The following is a 25,636-nucleotide window of genomic DNA, read 5'->3' as shown; positions in this document are numbered from 1 at the left end:
ATACTTCCATATTGGTCATTGTTGTAAGAGAACACTCATAAAATCTGAACTCCCAAATCAAACTGTAAATAAACTAAGGCGAAAGATAGTATGCTTTGATCTGCATGTGATTAACATTTTTTTCTGTAGAGATAGATAGCAATCTTTGTCATAAGTCCTTCAGAATCGTCCCAGATCATTGTCTCAATTCGCTTTTTGATAGTCTTTAAAAAAAAAAAATCAAAACCAAAAAACTCTTACTTTATGTGTCTTAGAATCAATACTGTGTATTGATTCCAAGGCAGAAGAGGAGTAAGGGCTAGGCAATGGGGATTAAGTGACTTGCCCAGGGTCACACAGCTGGGAAGTGTCTGAGGTCAGGTTTGAACCCAGGAACTCCCATCTCTCAGTGCACTGAGCCACCTAGCTATTCTCCCAGTCCTTTTTTTTGGAAAGATTTTTTTCCCCTGTCATTGAGCCTAAAATCTTTGTGACTTTGACCAACTGTTCTTAGTTCTGCTCTTTGAGGTCCTGCAAAATATATCTAATTTCTCTTCTACCTGGCAGCCCATCAGATATTTAAAAACCATTATCCCATATTCCTCTAAGTCTTCTCTTCTCCAACTTGAGCATCCCCAGCTAGTTCAACCCTGGTATAGCATGGTTTCCAGTCCTCTTACGGTTCTAGTTGCCCTCCTCTGAACACACGCTAGTTTTTGTCAATGTTTTTTCCTAAGAACTGAACACAGTTCCTGGCCAGGCCAAAGGATAGCAGGACTATCTGGATGAACTTGTTCTGGATACTGTACTTCTCTTAATCCATCCTTAGATTTCACTACAGTTGGGGGGGGGGGTTGCCATGTCACACTATTGATTCATTGAATTTGTGATCCTCTCAGGCCTCCAATTTTTTTTTCCAGAGAAGTTATTGTCTAGTCACAGCTCCTTCATCCTATATTTGTGCAGTTTTTTTTTTTTTAACCAAAGACTCATGCAAATGTCAAGGAGCTCTTCTTCTTAGAAATATCAGGCTGACAGAACAATGGAACCAGACAAAGCAAAGTAAGCTTAAGACTAAAGGAGGGGAGGGTGTCCTTTGAGGTTCAAATGAAATTATATAAGCAAAAATAATGAAAATCTTAATGTATACTTTGAGAAGTATACATTACCCGAAGGACAAGGTTTCATTATTGTTGTCATGCATTCTTATTATTTATATTTAGAGCTTTTTAATCTACAAAGTATTTTCAGATGAATTTTTGTCATTTGATTCTCATGTCCTTAGGGGGAAAATGGGGTAAGAATCATTATTCCTTTTTACATATAGATTAAATTGATGCCCTGGGAAGCTAAGGGGCCTGACCAATTATAGCTATTTGACCAGTAGACTAAGGATTCAAGTTCAAGTCTTCTGTTTTGCATTCTAGTACTTGTTAGTCTGGAAAGAAGAGACTTTCAAGAGTGACAGAGTATGTGAAATCTTCCATAAAGTACTCAAAGACTATTTTAAGACAGGATTAGGTTTCTACATGGCTCTAAAATGTAGGAAATATGGACGGAGAGGGAGACTTAGGTTTGGTCTATGGAAGAACTTCTTAACCACTGTTGTTGTTCAGTCATTCAATCATGTCAGACAATATGTGGCCCCATGGATCATTGCCACCAAAACTGTCCACTTTTTCTGCTTTCCCCCAAAACAACCCTGGAAGAAACCTTGTCAGCATTTGATCTTGATCATGCAGGAATTATATACCCAATCCAATCCAAGCATTTATTGTGCTCATTATGTATAAGGCACGGGGGATATAAAGACAAAATAAGACAAATTTTAAAAATAAAAACAATCCCTTTTTTTAAGCAGATCGTGAATTGGATGAGATGGCTTCTGAATTATCTTACAACTCTGACATTTGCAAATCTGTGATCTGATTCTTATTTCTGCCTTTGAGAAAGATTTAACAAAGGATATAAGTAGGCAGGAAAACGGAAAAGGGAAAGTTGAGGCTCCTTGAGGCCAAAGAGAGTTAAGAGAAAATGTCTCAGATTTTACAAATGGGAAAACATCCCCTCTCAGAGAGGGAATGAGGCCTGCTCAAGATCATGCAGGTAGCAAATAGCAGAGCCAATAATGGGGCCAAAGAAGAGCCTAGGAATGGTAGATAATCTAGGGGATGGGCAGAGAAGCTCTTGGAAGTCAGACTGAAAGGATAAGATATTTTCAGGTTAAATGATTGTCATTGAAACTGATCAAATCCTCTAAGCTTAGGGAAAAGGCAGAGAGGTGTTGCTCAGACATATTGCTCAGTCCTAGATACTGACTCTCAAGGATCCCTCCCTGAAAGTTAAGAGGAAGTTAATCCAAGATTTTCACTCTCTAAGCTCTGAATTTCTATAGAAATCTTATTTCCCAAGAGAGGCTAAATTTGAGAATAAAAATTGACCCTAGACGTGTTGGGAAGAAAAACTACAGAAGGATGGATCCCTGGCAGGACATTGAGGTCAGTGAACCAAGTTCCATTGAGTTTAGGGCACCATCCCTCCTATGTGAAGAGAAGATGATCAAAAGGATTGTCCCAGTCTTGGTCTCACCTACCCCTAGAGCCCAATGAAACAAAAAAAGGAATGGGAATGGGCATGTTCATAGTCCTGATTCCCTGCTCTGCGCAGGAGTTGCTTTTGGAGTACACATGTCCATTCCTCTGTCCCTGACCTGGTTGTTAATGGCCAGAGTTCAGCACCAGCTCTGTGTAATGTGAAAGCCTCACTATCAGAGTCCTGTTCAGCTTCTCAACAGCACAGAGGTCCCATGGTGTATGTTTCGGAGAACTATCAGGAACTTCCTAATTTCATCCCTGAGAAGCTCCAACAAGGTGGTGCGGATCATGAGTTTGCAGGGATTGGGCAGCATTCTACTACAACCTGAGAAGGTAAGAAGGGGAAACGCCATCAATGAAAAATGTTATTTCTCCAAAAGATATTCCCACTAGTTCAGGATTCAAAGATTAAGGCCATAATTGTTCCTCCTCTCCCTCCTCCCCTTCCCAATATCTTGTAAAAAAAAGTACCATGGTCTTCCTAGTCATATACTACTTTATTTCACACCATCAAAAGTCTTTCTTCCATTTTATCTTATTTTCTCCTTTTCCCCCCTCAATAGCTCCCTAACAGAATCACAGATCTAGAAGACATTTCAGAGGTCATAGTTCAACAAAAGCCTGAACATAAAAGCCTCCTACAACTACAATATCCAAATACTCGAGAGGATTTTAAAAATGTAATCAATACAGATGTTCCCTGTAATACAAATTGCAACCTCTTTATTCCTACCCACCTTGTCCGTAACTTCCAAGGAGTTTGGAACAGGTGGTTCACGCAATATGCTAGAGACCTCCCTTGCTTTCTCCTAACATAACACAGAGTAATGAAACACATGAGCTGCATCCTACCTACTTTTTGTTCTTACTGCATGACTACCCAGTTTTTTTTTTCACTTACTTTCTTAGATGATATCTCTTGTTCTAGTTTTTTCTTTGTAGCTCCCTATTATGTGTTATGGGCTAATCACACCCACATATATAACTTCATCATCCTATGAGTGATATTAATCTTTTAAATCTTCAGAAACTATAATAGTTAAGTAATTTAGTAACACACACACACACACAACAACAACAACAACAACAAAAACCAATGCTGACAGAATGTTACTATTAAAAAAATGGACCTTTAAGGGAAATTAAAGAATCTTTGCAATTTCTTTGAAGCAATTTTGTTCTCTCGCTTTTAATACTGAGCCTTCTTCATTATCCAATGTCAGTATCTATTCAAGAAATAGCTACTGATAGCTGAGCTCTATACATTGCTCCTATAACTACTAGTATGATCTGGACATTAGCAATTATTCATTGACTTCTTTTCCTGTGTGGATATTTAGACCAAATTCCTTTGAGTGGCAATGTGGTATTCCATGGTCTAGTGGAGTCAAAATCATGCCATCTGCACAGAGGAGAATCTATAGGACTTCATCATCTATAGAGAATGACTCAACTTGAAACAGATCTCTTTCATTATATTGGCAAACACTTCCATGGACATGTCATCGTTATCTCAATGCTTGCCTGATATAAATCATCAGATGATCACTGAATAAGGCTGTCTCTTCTTGCTATGTATTTCATGGAATCCTGAATAATTTTGATATATGCATAAAAGGTACCTTTTAAGTGGTGTTTTACTCTACTGAGCCAATTATCAATAAACAGTGAGCCAAGCGAGATCGTGAATTCACTAAAGGATGAGATTGTATTCTAGTATTGAATATCTCTTGCAGACAGAGGCCTTCCTGTTTCCTTGATTAGGAGATATTTTCATTAAAATTTTTATAGAGGTAGGAAACTAAGCAAATAGGTTAGTATGTCAATTTTTCCTTTTTGATTTCATTAAAAGGAGATTTTTCTCTCCTTTAATATCTCCTCCTCCACTTGAATCTATTCCTAAATGTTTTCTTAATTGTGACTCTGTGTACACTTGATCTAATCCAGTTGCTTTTCCTTTTTGTTCTCTTAATATAATTTCCATGCCTATAAATGGGGTTGTGATATTATGTGATATTAGATTCCAAGTATGATGGGTCAACTGTCATTAATGGTGAAAAAAAAAATGTTATAATGAACTACAATTAGTGAAATGACAGAATAGCTGCCTTCTCCAAATCATAGCAACTCAAAAACCTCATAAAAATGAATTATGGGCCAGAATGGTTATGCTAATTCAGAGCTACACCAGCAATTCATTTGTGTAACTTTGACAATTCTCATCTTTTTTCATCTTTGCCAGATTGCTAAGTTTGAGGGTTGTTTTGATTTGCATTTCTCTTAATTTTTAGTGATTTCAAGCATTCTTTAATGTAATTTCATGAATTGGCAATTCTTTTGACTACTCTTTGTTCATGTCCTTTGGCCACTTATCTTTTGGGAATGAGTTGAAACTACTTTCAAAGTTACATTATTTCTAATATTCAGAAAACATTTTGGGGCTCATATTCTCTTTTCTCATCTAAGCATTCCTAGCTCCAATTGATCTTTATATAATTTTATTTCTAGATCCCTCCCCATCTAAATCACCTTTTAGATGAATTCTTTTTTGTCAATATTCCTCTCATAGTTTGGTACACACACAACAATTTTGTCATTTCCATCTCTCCTCTCTTCCAGCTCAAACATACATAGTTTAATCTATCTCCATAAGACAAGGTTTTCAGAACCTCTCCCTATCACACAAACTGCCATCCCTTTACAGTGCTGATTTTGCTAAAGACCTGACAGATCAAGGAAAAATTGCTGAAGGAGATGGTGTTTTGGGTGGGTGGATGGGTGGTGGGAGTAGGGTCCAGAAGATAGTGTTGGCTTCGTAGGATATACAGAGCTTCCTGACAAATCCTTGAAAGGAGTACCCTGAACTATTTTTTTTTCAGAAACCCTTACCTTCCATCTTAAAAGCAGTATTGTTATTGATACGGAGGCAGAAGAGTAGTAAGGGCTAGGTAATAGGAGTTCTTGCCCAGGGTTACACACTAGGAAGTGTCTAAGGTTAGATTTGAACCCAGGACCTTCCATCTCTGGACCTGGCTCTCAATCTACTGGGCCACCCAGCTGCCCCTACGCTGAACTCTTTCTCCTCTTCACTCTCATTATCTACAGGGAAATCTGCTCCGGAACCAACTGTCAGGACTGATAGTAGAATTGTTGCATCGGGAAGAGAATACCATATTGCTACTTATGAATATCATTGGAGAAATCCTGCATCTTCTGACCTTACAAGGTGCCGGCTACAGCAGTCTCAGGGTGGCAGAGCAACTGTTCGATCTCTTTGATGACGTAGGTGTCAGAGTTAGGCAAAGGAGGGATGGGGTAGCCTAGGGCCAGGGTCTAATGGGAAAGGTCCCACTAAATCACATCAGCTTCCTGGAACACTAAGCCTTTCATTTATGTCTGGTTCAGAATAATTCATCTTGGTCCCTGGAGTGTTACTTTGAAGTATTTTTTTTCTCTTTTAGACAAAACATTTTGTGGGTGCCCTTTTTTCTTCACATCATAGTCATAACTGGAGGGGAAAAAGGCACCACAAACTCACTCTCCCCCATGAATTTTCCCTTGTGGGAAAAAATAAAAAGATACATTTGATAAGGTGACATTGTATATAAAGCCTTCTTACCTCTTAGTCCTCTGGCTTTCTGCCATTACAAAGGAAATATGCTTTCCATTATCATATCCTGAGGACTTCATTGCTTTTCCTATTACTAATATTATTACTAATATAGTTTTAAAGTTTATTATATAGTGCTTTATAGTTTATAAAGCACTTTACATATATTATTACTTAAGACTGACTTTCTTTTAGTGATAACTTACATCGTGGTAGTCATTTTGGATATTGTACTTTGGTTTCTTCTGATTTCCCTCTGCATCAGTTCATATTAAGCTCACCATATTTCTCCAAACTTTTCACACTCGTTATTTGCTACTGCACAATAATATTTCATTCCATTCACAAACCATAGTTCTTTAGGTATTCTCTAAGCAATGAGCACCTACTTTCATACCATTTCTATTTTACCTCAAAGAGAAGCATGACTATATGTGAGTATAAATTAGACTGTTTCTCTATTTTACTTTCTTAGGTTATGTGCTTAGTAGGGGCATTGCTGGGTCAAAGAATACACACAGTTTAATAATTTTTCTTGCATAATGCCAAACCAATATCTGATAGGTTTGCACCAATTTACAGCCCTACCAACAGTATATTTGTGTGTGTCTATTGTTACTTCAACACTGACTCTCAAAATTTAGGGAGGATACATGTTTATGTACTTGAGTGTGTGACCAAAAACCATTCTCCATTGATAAGGGGTCAAAATATATGTTTAAGGATATATGTAAAGATATATATATATGTATATGTACACATATACATATATATTGTGTGTATATATACACACACATATATGTATGTGTGTGTACATATAACATATGCATAGAGGAAATAAATTCTTTATCAACTATAGATACAATTTTTTGGCTTATGGTTTTCAAATTATTTTTCCACTTAACACTTTTTCTTCTTTACTTACCTGCATTGATTTTATTTATGTAAAACCTTTTTTTAATTTGATATTTTGTTTTTTTTTTCTTGTTTTCAAAAATAGTCAACAAGTATTTATTAAGTACTTGCTATGTTCTATTCACTGCATTAAGCACTGGAAATACAATGAAAATAAAAATAATCATTGCCCTCTAGGAGCTCATTCTACTGGGGCAGACAACTATTTATAGAGGAAATAGATAGAAATACTAGAATTGATGGCATTAGTAGCTGAGGAGACCAGGAAAACCTTCTAAAGAAGGTAACATTTCAGCTAAGAATTTAAGGAAGTCAGAGAAACATAGCTGGCAGTTAAGAAAAGGAGCATCTCAAACATGAGGGACAGCCAATGCAAAGCAAGGATAGAGAGAGAGGAGATGGAAGATCGTGTGCAAATAAGACAAACTGTAATTTGTAGTATAGAGCTCCTGGAGGGGGAGTAAAGGATAAGAAGCCTGGAAAGACAAAAAGATACTAGGTTATGAAAAGCTTTAAATTTTATATTTCCTCCTGGAGGTAATAGGAATCCATTGGACTTTATTGAACAAGGGGCTGACATAGATAGGGAAGGGGGAGACCTGAACCTTAGGAAAATCACCATGGAAGCCTAGTAGATGATGTATTAGAGGAGGAAGACTTACGATTTAGGGAGACTGGTTAGAGAAGGTTATTGCCAATAGCCCAGTGACAAGAACCTGAGCTACAGTTGTGGATGTGCGATAGGGCAGAGGGGAACTTATATAAGAGAATTTGTGAAGGTGGAAATGACGAAATTTGACAATAAACTGAATACCCAAGATTGGGAGCCTGGATGATGGAGGGCAGTGATGTCCTCAACAGTAGCGGGGAAGTGGCTTCTTCATTACTAGTTCATTCCCCAAGTTACTTTTTATTTACTTTGTAGACATTTGGTATTTACTTTCTGTATTCATGTTGTTTCTTCTTCCAAAATTCAAGCCCTTGGAGGGCAATGTGAACTTATTGGTTTGTTTTTTGACTTTGTATTCGCAGAGCCTAGTAGTGTCTAGTACAAAGCAAGAGTCTAATAAATCTATATTGAATGAAAGAATGTTGCCTATGTGCTAACCAGAACTAGTTTCTTGTGGATTTGGATTCATGTTTGTAGGGGATTTTTCTGGGTAAGCAGACCAAGACTCCATGTCATTTTAGTACTGAAAACCTTTAAATTCAACTTGTGTCTAGATACTGTGATTACCATATTAACTGAAACATGGGTAGACCATAGCATAGAACTAGTAATTTAATTGAAGCAGAAAAGGAAAATTGAGCAAACATTAGAAATACTTAACCACTGCCCCAATAAATTGGTTACCATTCTCCTGTTCCCCAGTATATTGCTCTTTATACATTTTCCTGTCTGTACCTGGTGAAAACAACTCATTCTAGCAGCCTTCTAACTTTCCTTCCTATCTCCATCACTAATTTGCTTGTCTGGCCCATCTTATTCTCATCAGTTCTATGATTGGGAAACTGCTGTCCATAGTTGGGGTTCTACATTTTTCCATCTCCATTTTTTGACTTCACACCTGGTACCTCATGGGTTTCTGATGGTTCCAAGAGGCATTTCAGAACACACTGAGAAGTGCGTAATCTTTCTCTCTTTTTTAAAAAATGCCCATTACATAGATTACCAATCAAAAGATTCATGTATCCTAGATATGGAGAACCTCTGAAGATTTACTAAGTTGTATTAATACTGCACACTTCTGGGGAGTAATCTGAGCACAAATGATGCTACCCAGAGGAATCTGGGAGGCATTGTTAAATATTATCAATTTGTGCACAAGAAACTGATGGATTTCAGGGCAAAGATGGCATTTTCTTCAGAATGGAAAGATATATTTGAGAAGCGAACGGTTTGAAAAAGTCTAGAATAAGGGGACATGCACCCCAGATTTTGAGAGAATAGATTCAGAGAAAAGATAGGTAGGATCCTTTGACAAATTCTTTTTTTATTTCATTAATATTTTATTTTTCCAATTACATGTCAAAGAAATTTTTAACGTTCACTTTCTCATATTTCAAGTTCATACTTCTCTTTTTTCTCTCTCCACTCCCTGAGAGAGTAAACAATTATACATAGCTTATACATGTGCTATTATGTAATACATATTTCCATATTTGTCATGTTGTGGAAGAAGACCTATGTCACTAAAAAAGAGCTCTTGAAGAAAATAGTGTGACAGATAGTGTGCTTCAGTCTATATTGAGACTTCATCAGTTTTTTCTCTGGTTGTAGATAGCATTTTTCATCAGGAGTCCTTCGGAGTTGTCTTGGGTCATTATATTACTGAGAAGAGCTATTCAAGGTGATCTTCATACAATATTGCTGCTACTGTGTACAATGTTCTCCTGATTCTGTTCTCATCACTTCACACCATGACTAAAATTCTACAAAGGAAGTTAGCCCAAAAGGAAGGGAAACCCTTAATAATGAAATACTGAAGACTAAAAATGAAACAATTCCCACTAAGAGTAAAAGGAAAAGAGTTAGCTATCTGGAAGCAGAGGGACTCACTAATTTAGATTTTTTTTAAACTCTTACCTTCTGTCTTGGAGTCAGTACTGTGTATTGGGTCCAAAGCAGAAGAGTGGTAAGGGGTAGGCAAGGGGGCGTCAAGTGACTTGCCCAGAGTCACACAGCCGGGAAATGTCTGAGGCCAGATTTGAACCTAGGACCTTCCATCTCTAGGTCTGGCTCTCAATCCACTGAGCTACTCAGCTGCCCCCACTAATTTAGATTTTTAAAAGGCATGCAACAAGAGTAGCTAGATGGCTCAGTGGATTGAGAACTAGGCCTAGAGATGGGAAGTCCTGGGTTCAAATCCAGTCTCAGACACTTCCTAGCTGTGTGACCCCAGGCAAGTCACTTGCCTAACATTTATCAATTCTTCTGCCTTGGAACCAATTCACAGTATTGATTCTAAGACTGAAAGTAAGTATTAAAAAAAAGTCATGCAAGAAAGCATGGATAAGTGTCTTGAAAAAGGAGGCTATCTAATTGTGGGAAGGTACTTTAAGAATACTGTCAAGAGCACTAGAACTCACAATGAGTCAAGTCTGTTGAGAAGACTTTAGCACACACACAAATATTTTTAGTTATATTAGTGGTTGAGAGAAAGAAAGGAGCATGATAGCTATTTGAAGTGGATGGGATTGTGATAACTCATAACAGAAGTAAGGATTTTATTTTGCATTTGTTTTATCTGTCAACATCTTTGGACTGGGAAGGAAAAAAATCAAAAGAAAACCAAAAGATCAATAAAGAGTTGAACCCTAAGATAAGTAAAGTAAGGCTATAGTAAGAAATCTCTTACTGACCATGATAAATTCAAGTCTATGGACCATTTCTCAGAATAATGTTTTTAATTGAAAGAAAGAAAGTGCACAGGATTAAAAAGAAAACCAATTCTATTAAAAATATAGCTATTAAAATACTTTTTTCAAGCAAACTTCTTTCTAACCATGCCTCCCCCATCTTATCTTTCTGAAAGTTGTTTCTCAAACTTGTGAATATATATTAATACTTATTAAATTCTTATTAAATTTCATCTTATTAGATTCATCCTAGTGGGGAGGGACAGTCTATATTTTCTAGTATTTTAATACTTGCTGTCAGCTAAGCTTTTGATAAGGATGCCATTTATACTTTTATCCAAGGCATTGATAAAATTATTAAATAGCATATAGCTATGCAAAGATTCCCTGGGATTCTCTACTAGAGGCCTCCTTCCAAGAAGATATATATACATATACATATATATGTATATATACAACATATACATATATAATATATATATATAAAATTAATTAAAAAAAACTTACCTTCTGTCTTAGAATCAATACTGTATATTAGTTCCAAGGCAGAAGAGTGGTAAGGGCTAGGCAATGGGCGTTAAGTGACTTGCCAAGGGTTCCATAAAGCTAGGAAGTGTCTGAGGCCAAATTTGAGCCCAGGACCTCATATCTCTAGGCCTCTAAATCCACTGATCCACCTTGCTGCTACCTCCAAGAAGATATTGAACAGTTATTAACTATTCTTCAAGTCTAAACCTTTAAATAGATCCAAATCCAATCTAACTAGACTGCTATCTCATTTGCAGGTACACCCAAAGACTTTACTGGTAATGGTTCTATCATAGTGTGTCCCTTTATCACCTAGGATTTTCCAGCCACATAATGTTCACCATTCAAAGTTCCTATTTTGCTCAATGGCAAAATGGATCCTGGGTACTTCATGATCCATTTGTTTCTTGTTTATTCCCAGAATTATAGTCACACTTTGAATGCAAAGGTCAAATACTAACTCAAACTTCCAATAAGTCAGTGAGGATGAGACCATTTGAGAGCTGCAAAGTTAAAAACAAATTACTCTGCTACCAGCTGAAATAGTAGCTGCTTTGGACATGGCTTACACATATATAAAGCTCCTACTGTGTAAACAAAACAAGCCCCTACTGGACAAGGTTAGATCCTGTTCTCAAACATCTTACAATCTAGAAGAAAGGAAAGCCATCGGAAATAAATGTGTTTAAAAAGAGCAAAGAAATAGGCAAAGAAGAAATACAAGGAAAAGGTTATGAGATATTTTCAGAGGGAGAGATTGTTAAATGGAGCTGAAATCTACCTTTCACCATTTCCATTGAGCTGGAATCAATATTTTACATAATTATAACTTTGAATAGTGACACTTCATGGGATTGCTTATTTGCACTAATCAAGTCATAGCTATATTCTTATTGTCCCTAGTCCTTTTTTCTGGAGCCAAGGGAAACGAATTATTCTCGTTTCTACATTTCTACATTTCTAATGATTTGAACACAACAATCATAATCCCAGTTTAGTTTTCTTTTTTTTCCTGGTTAAACATATTCAGTTCCTTCAATTGAATGTCCCATGGTCCTCTCTCCATGGCATGATTCACCTTATTCATTTTGGTTTCCAGAACTGTCCATCATAATGACCTAGCTATATTCTGACTAGGGCAAAGAATAGTCAGGCTATCACTACCTTTTCTAACTAATGTTACATTAGCTTTTTCAGCTGCCATCCTACTATTGACTCATATAGCTTAAAGTCTTCTAAAACCCCTGTACCTTTTCCCTATAGATTGATACTTAACAGCCATTTTAAATTAGATCTTGTTTTCCCATCACCCAGAAGAAGAATCCTATCAGTACTAAATTAAGCCCAAAGACCATAGCACCATTTTGTTTGTCCTCTTACTTCTAACATCTTACTTTAACTGACTTGTCCTCCTCAGGAGAATGAAAGGATTCGAGGAGAAGCCATCTTCCTCTATGGAGATGTAATCCATAGTGGTGGAAAGAAGTTTGAACATGAATTGAAGCTGCATGCTTTTCAGTGCCTGGTTCCTCTCCTATTCCATCTAGCTGACTCCTGCCCAGAGGTTGTTGGGGTAAGAATGGGATCATTCACCTAGGACTTCCTAGAAACCTCTTGTGAGCCCAGTGTAGGCTAAGCTATTTCATGAGGAAGATGGGAAGAAGACTAAACAGTCTCTGTCCCTGAGTTAATTCAAAGCTTGCATGGGAAGAGAGGCTTCACCCACATAATTGTTGTACAGTTATTTCAATCAAATCTGACTCTTTATGACTCCATTTGTTGTATTTTTTTTTTGGCAAAGATACTGGAATGGTTTGCCATTTCCTTCTCCAGCTTATTTTACCACATCATACCAAAATTAAAAATGTTTGTCACCTTCTTAAGGTCTATACAAGTCTATACAAGAAAATCATCATAGTAGGCCAGAATAGTAAGGGAAGAGTTTATAAATGGTATTGTGTAGGCTTTTGGTTGATTGATGGGAGGTGGACAGTTGCTGTAGATGGAGACAGTTACAGGAGAATATAAAAGGGATGGGATCGTGGAAATCAGAGCTACAGACCTGGGGCTAGTGAAAGTGAAATATGGACTCTTTAAATGAAGGAGCCAACTTCTTCTCTTTCCTCTGTTCTCCCTTCCTGCCTCCCCTAGTAACCCATTGGAAACTCCTCTGGTACCTGAAGGCAGACCTAATATACCAGGCAGGCTCCCACTAATCATTCTGTGTCTTGTAGCAGCACTTCTTGTCATGTAAATCTTTATTATTTGACTAAAATATTCAGAAAGTAGTAGTTTCCAAGGCTTTGGCAAATCCCAAGGTTTGGAAAGTTGGGAGTGGCAAAGACTATGGTAAGTCTGAAAGTCAAGACTCTGACATGAAATTTCTCTGCTTTTTCCTGGCAGAAGACCAAGTTCACTTTCATGCGTCTTGCCATATTATTCAATTGGGGCTTTCGGAAGGAACTGTTTAGCACTCTGGCCTGGCGTGAGGGCAAAGGAGCTGAGAATGACATCTTTCTCTACATGGTGAGAGACATAAACTTCTGTTCTGGAATGTCAGTATCTGTGGGGTAGGTGGTGAGGAGGAGCAACAGACCAGGCCCATGACTTCAGAAGAGGTGCACTTCATGAGAGAAACACTCAACATTCTTCTGTAATCACAGTACAGAACAGAGGGAAATAGGACTATATTGTCCCTCTTTAGATACTACATTGCTCCTAAAGCAGTCTTTGGGTGCTGTTGACTTATTTTGAGCTTACAAACCTTTAGGTCCCCCAGATTTTTGTCTCTCATACTCCTCTCAGCAAACTTTTTGTTTTTGGTTTGGGATGCTATTTTATTTTTTTTTATTTTAATAACAAATATCTAGATGAATTTTTTGAAGTTATATGATCTATATTGTCTCTCTCCCTTCTTCCCTCCCCACTCCCAGAGCTGGCAAGCAATTCAATCTGCATTATACATGTATTCTCATGCAAAGTATGTTTCCATATTTTGTAAGTGATTTAATCCTATAAAACCAAAGCCCAAAGACACATACCTGAATAAAAAAGTGATAAATTTTATGTTTTCATATGGATTCTTACTCCAATAGTTCTTTCTTTGGAGGTAGATAGCATTCTTTTTCATCAGTCCCTCAGAATTGCTCTGGATCATTGTATTGCTATTAATAGCAAAGTCTATCACATTTGATCATTCCAAAATATTGTTGTTACTGTGTACACAGTTTTCCTGGTTCTGTATATTTTATTGTGCATCAGTTCATTGCTTATACTACCTTGTAACAAGATGTAATTACTTTCCTTATTTCTTTTGTTTTAGATTTGTCTGAGATCATGATTGCTACTCCTGTTTTTTTTTTTGTCTCTGTTGAAGCCCAATAGTTTCTGCTCCAGCCCCTTACCGTTACTTTATTTACTCTGTGTGAGTCTACCTGCCTCAAATGTGTTTCTTGTAAATAACATATGATAGGATTCTGTTTTTTAATCCACTTTGCTATCCACTTCAGTTTTAAGGGCGAGTTCCTCCATTTATATTCACAGTAATGATTGCCATCTATGTATTTCCTTCTATCTTGTTTTCCTCTTTTAATTCTGTCCTTTTTCCTTTCCCTCCTTCCCTCCAATATTTTACTTTTAAACAGTTCCCCCATTCTTCCCTCCATATATTACTCCCCTTCCCTCCACTATTCTTCTTATTCACCTTCTACTTCTCTCTAGGGTCTTTTAATCAACCCCCTCCTTTTTTTTTATCATGACTTTATGGTAGCCATTGTTCTTAAATTTTCTCTTCTGGATCCATTTTCCAGGTCAGTTGTTTTTTTTAATAAGATATTTCTTATTTTCTTCTATTTTTTCATTCTTTTGATTTTGTTTTATTATTTCTTAATGTCTCATGAAGTCATTAGCATCTATTTGCCCAATTCTAACTTTTAAAAAATGAATTTCTTCTATGACTTTTTGATCCTCTTTTTCATTTGGCCCATTTCACTTTTCATGGAACTCTTTTCTTCATTGGATCTTTCATATCTCTTTCTAGTAGGTCAATTCTGTCTTTTAAAAAGCTTTTTTCTTCATTAAATTTTTCTACCTCTTTTTCCAGTGGACCAATTTTGCTTTTTAAAACTATTTTCTTTTTGCTTTACTTTCATTTCTTTCTCCCACTATTCTTTGACCTGTCTTGATTTTTGATTTTCTTTTTGAGTTCTTCCAGCACCTGAGACTAATTCCCATTTTTCTTTTAAGTTTTGCATGTGATTGCTTGGATCTCACTGTCCTCTTTGTCTCCATAGAAATTTTCTAGGGTTAGGTGTTTCTTTCGCTATTTGCTCATTTTCCCAGCCATTTTTTTTTTTTTTTGGCCTGTGGACTGGGAGTTCTGAAAGTTGAATCTTCTGTCTCCTCTGCTGATGGCTTATAGGATGCAGCACTCTGAGCTATTTTGCCCTGGGGCTAGATCTTCACCATAGTAAAGGCTTGAAAGGACCAACTGCTATGGACTTCTTGGCCTCACTGTGAGCTGGTGACAGATCCTGGAATTTCAAGGGTGCGTCTGGAGTGGGGGGTGCTCTGTTGTTGGTGTAGGCAGGGTCCTAGGATCCTGAAGTTGGCCTATGGCCAGATTCATAACCTGGTGCAGTAGGTGGGGAGGTAGTTGGCCATCACTCCTCTTTGTGCAGTTTTGCTTCTGGTTGATTCTTATCCCATAGAATTTGACTCTCTCTGCCTACATTTCAAGTTATATTAAGTAGGAGAGCCTCCTCACTCCATCTTGCTGTTGATTTTTGACTTGTCATTTTTAGGCACCTTTTAAAGATTGGTATGGAGATTGTCAGAACAGTTTCAGCTTTTGCTGCTATTAAGCCACTATTTTGGCTCCCTCCTTATATGATCCTTGATGGCATCAGAGTCCTAAGGTGACACTTGTATCATCTCCTTTTAGAATGTAAACACTTTATCCTTGTATATAATGCCTTCTGATTGCTCACTTGTATTTATCTTTTTATGTTTCTCTTGATACCTCTGTTTTGCATTACAAAGTTTCTACTCAGTTCTGATATTTAGTCCTTCACAGTTGATTATATGTAATATTTCTGTTACTATATGTATTATATGTAATATTTCTGTTACTATATGTATTGTTCTCCTGGCTCTACTCACTTCACTTTGCATCAGCTCACATAAGACTTTGCAGGTTTTTCTGAACACATCTTGTTCCTTGTTCCTTAAAGCACAATAGTATTCCATTATAGCCATATACCATTACTTCTTCATCCATTCTCCATGCGATAGACAACCCCTTAGTTTCCAATTTTGTGCCACTACAGAAAGAGCTGCTAAAAATATTTTTGTACAAGTAGGTCATTTTCTTCTATTGCTGATCTCTTTGCCCAGCAGTGGTATTACTGGATCAAAGGGTATTCATAGTTTTGTGGCTCTTTGATCCTGGTTCCATATTGTTTTCCTTAATTCGTGGAATGCTTGTATCAGTTCACAGTTCCATCAATAATGTATTAAGTGTCCTAATTTTCCCACATCTTCTTCAACATTCATCATTTTCCGTTTTGATCATATTAGCCAATCTGATAGTTATGAGTAGTATATCAGAATTGTTTTAATTTGCATTTCTCTAATCAATAGTGATTTGGAGCATTTTTTCATATGACTATAGATAGTTCTAATGTCTTCCTCTAAGAACAACTTGTTTGTATCCTTTGACCATTTTTAAATTGGGTAATCCTTTTTATTCTCACAAATTTGACTCAATTTTTTTATATTTAAGAAATGAGGCTTTTGCCAGAGACACTTGCTATAAATCCCTACACTATAATTTGTTGTTTCCCTTCTAATCTTGGTTGCATTCATTCTATTTGTTCAAAACCCTTTTAATTTAATGTAATAAAGTGATCTATTTCATTTTTTATAATGTTCTCTATGTCTTGTTTGGTCATAAATTCTTCCCTTATCCATAAGCCGAACAGGTAAACTTTTCCATGTTCCCTTAATTTGTTCAAGGTATCACCTTTCATTTTTAGATCAAGTATCCATTTTGACTTTGTCCCGAGATGTTGAACTTTCCCCCATCTCTATCATATTGCTTTTTTTCTAGGTTTTTTATTCTAGCACTTTTTGTCAAATAGTGAATTCTTTCCCCAAAAGCTTAGTTCTTTGGATTTATTGAACACTAAGTCCCAAGAACATTAACTGCCATGTGTTCATTACCTAATCTGTTTCACTGATCCACCACTCTATTTCTTTGCCAGTCAGTGCCAGAGTGTTTGTTAATTCTGCTTTACAATATAGTTTGATATCTGGCATAGCCAGTTATCCTTCCTTCATATTTTTTTCCATTAATTTCCTTAATATTTTTTAATCTTTTGTTCTTCCAGATAGACTTTGTGGTTATTTTTCCTAGTTATATGAAATAATTTTTGGTAATTTTTGGTATGGCACTGAATAGGTTAAATTAATTTAGGTAGAACTATCATTTTCACTATATTGGCTCAGTCTATACCTGAGCAATTAATGTCCTTCCAATCATTTAGGTCTGACTTTATTTCTATGGAGAGTGTTTTGTAATTGTGTTCATATAGTTCAGTGATTTCCAAAGTGGGTGCCACCACCCCCTGGTGGATGCTGCAGCGATCCGGGGGCGGGGGGGGGGAGCAGTGATAGTCACAGGTGCATTTATCTTTCCTATTAATTGCTATTAAAATTTAAAATAATTAATTTCCAGGGGCCTTAAGTAATATTTTTTCTAGAAAGGGGGAGGTAGGCCAAAAATGTTTGGAAACCACTGATATAGTTGCTAGATTTGTTTTGATTAGTATAACCCCAAGGATTTTATATTGTCTATAGTTATTTTGAATGAAATTTCCATTTCTATCTCTTGCTGTTCAAGTTTGTGAGTGGTAAATAGAAATGCTGATGATTTATGTGGATTTACTTTGTATCCTGTGACTTTGCTGAAGTTGTTAATTCTATTAGCTTTTTTATTGTTTTTCTAGGATTTTCTAGGTATACCATCATATCATTTGAAAAGAATGATAACTTTATTTCTTCAATGCAAATTCTAGTTCCTTCAACTTCTTTTTCTGCTCTCATTGCTATAGTAAGCATTTCTAGTATGAGAGTAAATAAGAATCGTGATAATGGATATCCTTGCTTTATCCTTGATCTTATTGGGGAGGATTTAGCCCAGGGGTCGGCAACCTTTTTGGCCGTGAGAGCCATAAACACCACATTTTTTAAAATGTAATTTTGTGAGAGCCGTACAGTGCTCACAGTGCACACTCCTGTAACAGTGCCTGAAAAAAATTGACTTTATGGCTCCTGCAGAAAGAGCTATATCTGGCCCTCAAAAGAACCAGATATGGCTCGAGAGCCATACGTTGCCGACTCCCGATTTAGCCTATCCTCATTATAGGTGATGCTTGCTTATGGCTTTAGATAGATGCCATTTATTACTTTAAGGAAGGTTCTATTTATTCTAATGTTTCCTGATTTTTTTTTTAACAAGGAATGGGTGTTGTATTTTGTCAAATGCTTTTTCTATATCTATTGAAATAATGATGTGGTTTCTCTTGGTTTTGTTATTTATATGATCAATTATGCTGATGTTTTTTCTAATATTGAACCATCCCTGCGTGCCTGGTGTAAAATCCACCCGATCATGGTGTATGATTCTTATGATATAATGTTGTAGTCTCCTGGGTAGCATTTTATTTAAAAAATTTGCACTAATGTTTATTACCAGATTTGTGTCCTAAAAAGTTTGGAAGGTTTCCTTCTCCTATTTTTCTAAGTAGTTTATGTAATATTAGAGTTAATTGATCTTTGAATGTTTGGTAGAATTGTCTCGTTGAGCCTATCAGGCCCTGATTCCCTTTTTCTTAAGTAGTTCTTTGATGTTCATTTTCTTTCCTTTGGGAGAGTGTTGTTTAAATATTCTATTTCCTCTTTTATAAATCTGGGCAGTTTATATTTTTGTGAGTATTCATCTATTTCACTTATATTGTCAGATATATTGGCATATAGTTGGGCAAAATAACTTTCAATGATTGATTTAATTTTTCCTTCATTGGTTGTGATTATACATTTTTTTATTTTTGATACAGGTAATTTGGTTTTCTTTTTATTTTAATCAAATTAACCAACGGTTAATCTATTTCATTTTTTTTCATTAACTAAATTCTTAACTTATTTGTTAGTTCAATTTTTTTTTTCATTTTCATTTTATTAATTTCTCCCTTCATTTTCAGGCTTTACAATTTGGTGTGTACTTGTAAAGTTTTATTTTTTTTTATCTTCATTCATTTATTTATTTGTTTGTTTTTGTTTTTTTTTTAATATTTTCCCATAGTTACATATTTCATGTTCTTTCCCTCTCCCCTAAATCCCTCTAGTCCCCCTTAGCTGAAGCACAATTCCACTAGGTTTTACATGTATCATTGATCAAGACCTAATTCCATATTATTGATAGTTGGACTAGAGTTATCATTCAGTGTCTACATCCTACTTGGGAAAGTTTTAATTTGTTCTTTTTCTAGTTTTCTTTTAGTTGTATGCCCAATTAATTGATATGCTCTTTCTCTATTTTATTGATGTAAGCATTTTTAAGTATGAACTTTCCCCTAAGTACTGCTTTGGCTGTATACCATAAATTTGAGTATGTTGTCTCATTGTCATTTTCTTTAATACAATTGTTGATTGTTTCTATAATTTGTTCTTTGGCCCATTTGTTCTATAGGAAAAGATTCGTTTCCAATTAAATTTTAGTCTTTCTGCTGCCCTTTGTTGAGTATATTTTTATTGCATTAATAGTCTGAAAAGTATGCATTCAATATTTCTGCTTTTCTACATTTGGATGTGAGGTTTTTATGCCGTATTATATGGTTGATTTTTGTGAAGGTACCATGTGCAGATAAAAAGGTGTATCCTTTTCTATTCCCATCCAGTATTCTATTAGCTTTGCTTCCTCTGACAGACTTGGAGTATTTATAGAGTGTTGTCTGCTCCAAGTTCTGCTGATCTTTGCAGATGCTGTGCTCCCAGAACTCCTTTCTCTTCTTACCCTAGTGAGACATGTTCCTCCAGCTTTCCTTCGTTTTGAGGAAATTTCTTTTCTTTCTTTCCTTTTTTATGTGTGTGTGGAAGGAGGGAGGAGTGAAGTGTCTTTTACATCATCACCATCTTAGTTTCTAGCATGTAACTATGAATTATACTTAGTTTTCCTGGGTAAATGACTTTTGGTTGTAAGGCTTTTTTCTCCCTTCTTGGAATATTTCACTCCAATCTTTCTACTCTTTTAAAGTGACAGCTGTTGACTCATTAGTGATTCTGATTGCAATTCATTGTTTCTTAATTTTTTCTGCTATTTGTAGCACTTTCTTCTTGATCTAGAAACTCTGAATTTTTATCATAATATTTTTTGAAGTTTTTCTTTTATAGTTTCTTTCAGGAGGTGATTGGAAGATTCTGTTTTCTTATTGCCCTCTGGTTTCAATAGGTTTGTGCAATTTACTTTTTATGATTTCTTGAAATATTACATTCAGACTTTTTCATGGCTTTTAGGTAGTAAAATGAATCTTAAATGATTTTTCCTGGATTTGTGTACTAGATTGTCAATTTTTTGGAGTTTTTTGTTTGTTTTTAAGAGATAATCTTATATTTTTACTATTTTTTCAATCTTTTTGACTTTGCTTTAATATTTCTTGTTGTCTCATCAAGTCATTAGCTTCTGTCGGGTCCATTCTAATTTTTATGGAGTCCGTTATTTGGATGAGGTTTTGTACTTCTTTTGTAAAGATGTTAATACTCCTTCCAAATCTTCCAAAGTTTTAATTCTTTTCCAATTCTTTCCATTAACTTTCATTTCATTAATAAAATAAATTTTAATTTTTAAAACAAAAACTCTTGCTTTATATTTTTCTATGTATTCTTTTTTTTTTAAACCCTTGCACTTCGGTGCATTGTCTCATAGGTGAAAGACTGGTAAGGGTGGGCAATGGGGGTCAAGTGACTTGCCCAGGGTCACACAGCTGGGAAGTGGCTGAGGCCGGGTTTGAACCTAGGACCTCCTGTCTCTAGGCCTGTCTCTCACTCCACTGAGCTACCCAGCTGCCCCTCTTTTCTGTGTATTCTAATTGACCTTGTGGTCAAGCTATTTTTCTCTGAGGCTGTCTTGCAAGTGTTTTAGAGTTGGCTCTTCTGGATTTGTGTCTTGATAATACCTGACCCTTTAATAGTCCTTTATAGTGGGAGTCTTGTTTTGGTTATACATTCCTACAATTGGATTTCCCAGGATGAACTTTATGGTAGGGCTAGGCTCTATCTATTTCTAGAGGGAATACCATGGCTTATATCATCCGGGTGTGTTTTATCTGTGCCACTCTACTGAATGCTTCAGGGATCACAGTGACATCTCAGGCCAAAGAACTGCACATTTTAATTGGGCATTGTGTAATGTGATTTAAGGTATAGTTGGTTTGCTATTCTCCTGGGCTTTCCACACTCTAGATACCCAGTTTAGATGCAGGCAACATAACTATACAGACCTACCCCCCTCAGTGGTCTTCTACTATACAATTACTATTCCCAGTCTCTGTTCACTATGCTTGTTGGCTTTGCAAGTGTAGAATAAATTCAGAGGACTAACCCTCTTAAGAGCCCAGGGGTTGAATTTTAGATCTCTTTCTGAGATAAAAGGAACAGACCTATAAACCTAACCCTGCTCCACAATTCCAGATCTGGTCATTTGCCTGAAGGTTGAATTCATCATGATCTACAAAAAAATATTCACTGTATTTTTTTCTTATACTTCCTGATTCCTAATCAATTTAGCACCCTTCTTAGATCTTTGTTAGAGTAGTTGTGAATTTTATTATTTCTTGTTATTCTGATATAGTTGCTAGTCTTTGAGGGAGAAGATTTTCACCAACGGGGTGAAAAACGATTTAAGCAGTCAATGGTATCAGAAATATGCTTTGAAAATAAAAAGAATTCAAGTGCCTTTCTGAAGTTTTGGCTTCTGGTGATGTCAGTCTATGTGACCTGCTACTGCTTGATTATAACCCACTGGTATGGTCCTGAAGTGGGTCTGTCATACCCACTCCTAACTCAAGTGTGACAATGAGACTTAGCCACAGAAGATGTAGATGAGCCTGAGGGATGAGAAAGATAGAGAGACCAGTGTGGTTTAAGTATAGAGTGCATATAAGGGAAGTGGAGGCAAGGATCTAGGACTGAAAAGATAAATGGGGGTCAATTTGAGGAAGGTTTTGAATGATCTAGTCTCCCTTCATGACTTCACCTTTATGCCCTTCTTGGCTCTCTCTCCCTTCCTCTATAGTGAGCATCTAGTCTTCAGCTTCTTAGAGTTCTCCAAACAAGGTAGCGACTCATGTTTCAAAGCTATATACCTCCTCTTGCTCATTCAAAATGCCAACCAATCAGTAAGGATAATATCCATCTCTAATATTTTAAAAGGTTTAACCATTTACAAAATACTTCCCTTTCTTTCCCAACAGCTCTATGAAGGGGAGGAAATCAAGGATTATTAACCCATTTCAGATGAGGAATTGAGGTACAGAGAGGGGACATATTTTGCCAAAGCCATGCAGTATTTGTCAGCATAAGAACCAAGATTAGTCATTCAATTTAACAAGCATCCATTAAGCACATACTATATGTCTGATATCGTGCTAGACACTGGAAGTTTAAAGACAAAAATTTTAGTCTCTGCTCTCAAGGAGTTTACATTTTACTGGATGTCAGTAATAATAGTAACTCATATTTTTATGTTTTAAGATTTACAGAGTACTTTCTTTACACACCTCAATGAATGATGTTTATAATTATCCCACTTCACATATAAAGAAAATGATACCCAGAAAGGGGCTATGTCTTGCCCATAGTCACACAGCTAAAAAGTAGCTTAGCCAGGGCTTAACCCTGTATCTTCTGATTCAAGGTCTTCAACTTTTCCCACTCTAACATACTTCTTCTTTGTCCCAAATGACGACTGCTAAAGACTGCTAATAAATTATTGTTATTATATATCTATCATATGTTATCAAAATCATTATGATAGCTTAATAGGCCCATCCTCCCCTCACAGGGATTTAAAAGAGGAATATAGAGAGAACTATCTATAGTTATAGGAAATTAAGTGATAACAGTTGAATTCCTAGGGCTATGTTTAGGGAAAAACCTTTGATGTGCCCCTTCATCTTATCTATATCCTGTAGAAAATATTCCATTTCTTGATAGCCAGGTCCAACTGGGTCTAGAGGCAATGGAAGACTTCCAGCCATGCTTTATCAATATAGAAATAGCCTTGGAGTTGAGAGAAATGATGCTCTCTTTTGAGAAACTGAGAAAACCATCTATTCATCCATTTGAATGGGGCTTAAAGGTGTTGAGTTACAAACTGTTGGAGTTAGAAAGGACCTTAGAGGTCACACAGTCAAAAGAATCACATAGAGCTGAAAGGGACCTCAAAGCTATCTACTTCTACACAGTTATGACTAATAAAAGATACACACAAAATTTCCTAGGCAATTCATCCCATTTTTGGGCAAAACTCTTTATCCTTGAGATGTTTTTTTCTTACATCAAACCTAAATCTTCTTCCATGTAATTTCCCTCATTGCTCCTGCTTGGACTCCAGGAGACTAAGCAGAACGAATCTAATTATCTTTCTCATAACAACCTTTTATCAAGTCCTTTCAAAGACATTTATTTTCCATGAAAAGCATCACCACTTCTTTTTTTTTCCAGAGTGTGCAGAATTCAATCCCCACATATTTATTAATATCCTTGACAGACTCCAAAGCTTTAGTTTGATGGATGGGGAAACCAAGTCCAAAGAAGACAAAGGGATTTGCCTAAAGTTATAGGGACATACATTGTGGGAAAGGTGGAGTTGAATTGTTCCCTCCCCTCAGGTTGGGGAAAAGTCAAGAAAGGCTACTAGTCTCATATACCAGAAGCCACTGATGTTTTTCCTCTTCTGAACTGGATCTTTAATTTCTCATCTTTCCTCTCTTTCCTTCCAGGTGGAGAGTAATTTTGGAGAATACCATTTGTTTCTCCTGCAGGCTTTTATGTATGTTAAGAGCCCTCAGAAGAACCTCCAAAGAGCTGCCATGAAGTTTATTGGTAAGCTTCATATAACTTTGATCATATCTTGGTTTACTAGCCCATTACCCTCCCTTCAGGATCTCCCCCATAGCCTGCACTGCTTCTGGTCTCTCTTGGATTATGAGGCACCGAACATATGTATACCCTATATCCCAACTTTGGCCTGCCCCAGGGCCAATTGTATCTAATCCAGAGTGGGCAAAGATGTGGTCTTCTGATGGGGTTAGGCTCTAAGTTTCCTCTTAAGGTTAGAGCCAATCCCCATATCCATAACTGGGCTAGGATATTCTAGAGTCACGATCATTGATGGCTGAGAGGGTCCCTCAAATCCAGCCATGCTATAAGACAGGGACATCCAGCTCATGGCTGAAGAAGGGGAAGCCTGGAGCTACGTTCTCCCTCATGTCCAGGCTGTTCTCTTCCTTGTGCTTTTTAGGTGGGATGCTTCAGGAGTATTTTTCTGATCTCTGCTATTATTTGAACAAGTCGGATATGAAGCTACTGACAAAAAGTAAGCTTTAGTCTCATATTTTTACTACCTAAGTTTGGGATTAGGATAGAGACCCCAACAGACAAGAAGCAGGAGTTAGGTGAAACCAAGAACTTCCCTGAGGCAGGGACTATGTCTCCTCCTCCAAACTTGGATTCCCTGAGGACAAGTTACCAGAGGAAAGTACTGAATAGAGTCTCCCTAAGAGTTGGGTCTATGTCTTTCCTTCAGATCAGGAGTTTCTGTTGGGTGGGAGTTGTATTCCCCCATTATACCAAGAGTTTACTAAGGGCAGGAACATCTCTCTCTCTCTCAGATTGGAGACTCTCTAAGGGCTGAGACTATGTCTCATCCCCTTGGCCCACAGGCCTGATCTTGAGTTTTCTCTCTCACACTGTAGGCTCCCAAGAGCAAAAGTCATGTCTCTCCTTCAAATCTGGGGTTTCCTAAGGATAGAGGACATCTCTTGTTTGCATTTTCTCCCAATAAGGTCTTGAGCACCCCAGCCTTCCTTTCAAAGTATTTTTATATTCAAGTTTCTCCTTAAAATCAATCATCCACCACCAAATCTCATTTTTCTCCTCCCCATTCTGGGTTCTCCACATCCCTGAGAAAGAGCTTTGGAGACACCTCTCTTCGGCCTTTCCCTTTTAGATTTTGAAGATCTGCGAAGGGACCAAGACCCCAATATCAGAAAGTTCTACCTGAATTATTCAAAAGATATCTATGAGCTGTCCCAATATGTAGCCTGAAGCTTTGGTAAGCTGCCTTTTGTGTTTTAAAAAAGACACTGGTTTTATCTTTCATTCAACAGTGGCAAAATAAAAATCCAGCTTAATTCAACAAGCATTTATTAAAGCCTTATATATGTGACCAGCACTGCACTGGGTGATGGAAAAACTACAATGTATAGACGAGACATAAGCCTCACAGCCATGCAACACACATTTTAGTAAGCAGGTTATGACCCACTAGCTGTAATAAACAATAATACCTAATGAGTGCATTCAAGAGGCA

General features: G+C 36.7%; 1 protein-coding gene across 1 annotated transcript in view; it reads left to right on the top strand.

The window, feature by feature from the left end:
- Positions 1–25,371, top strand: part of LOC123231977 (maestro heat-like repeat family member 5) — a 101,460-nt gene extending 76,089 nt beyond the window's left edge. Inside the window, exons 21-27 of the mRNA XM_044658304.1 lie at positions 2,763–2,906; positions 5,679–5,855; positions 12,404–12,559; positions 13,390–13,512; positions 24,045–24,147; positions 24,566–24,640; positions 25,274–25,371. Coding sequence (XP_044514239.1) covers positions 2,763–2,906; positions 5,679–5,855; positions 12,404–12,559; positions 13,390–13,512; positions 24,045–24,147; positions 24,566–24,640; positions 25,274–25,371 — 876 coding nt within the window. The remainder of the gene's footprint in view (positions 1–2,762; positions 2,907–5,678; positions 5,856–12,403; positions 12,560–13,389; positions 13,513–24,044; positions 24,148–24,565; positions 24,641–25,273) is intronic.
- The last annotated feature ends 265 nt before the right edge of the window (positions 25,372–25,636 follow it).

Source organism: Gracilinanus agilis, chromosome 1, assembly GCF_016433145.1.
Source record: "Gracilinanus agilis isolate LMUSP501 chromosome 1, AgileGrace, whole genome shotgun sequence".
Taxonomy (NCBI): domain Eukaryota; kingdom Metazoa; phylum Chordata; class Mammalia; order Didelphimorphia; family Didelphidae; genus Gracilinanus; species Gracilinanus agilis.
The sequence above is the reverse complement of the archived record's forward strand: the minus strand, read 5'-3'. Positions and strand labels throughout refer to the sequence as shown.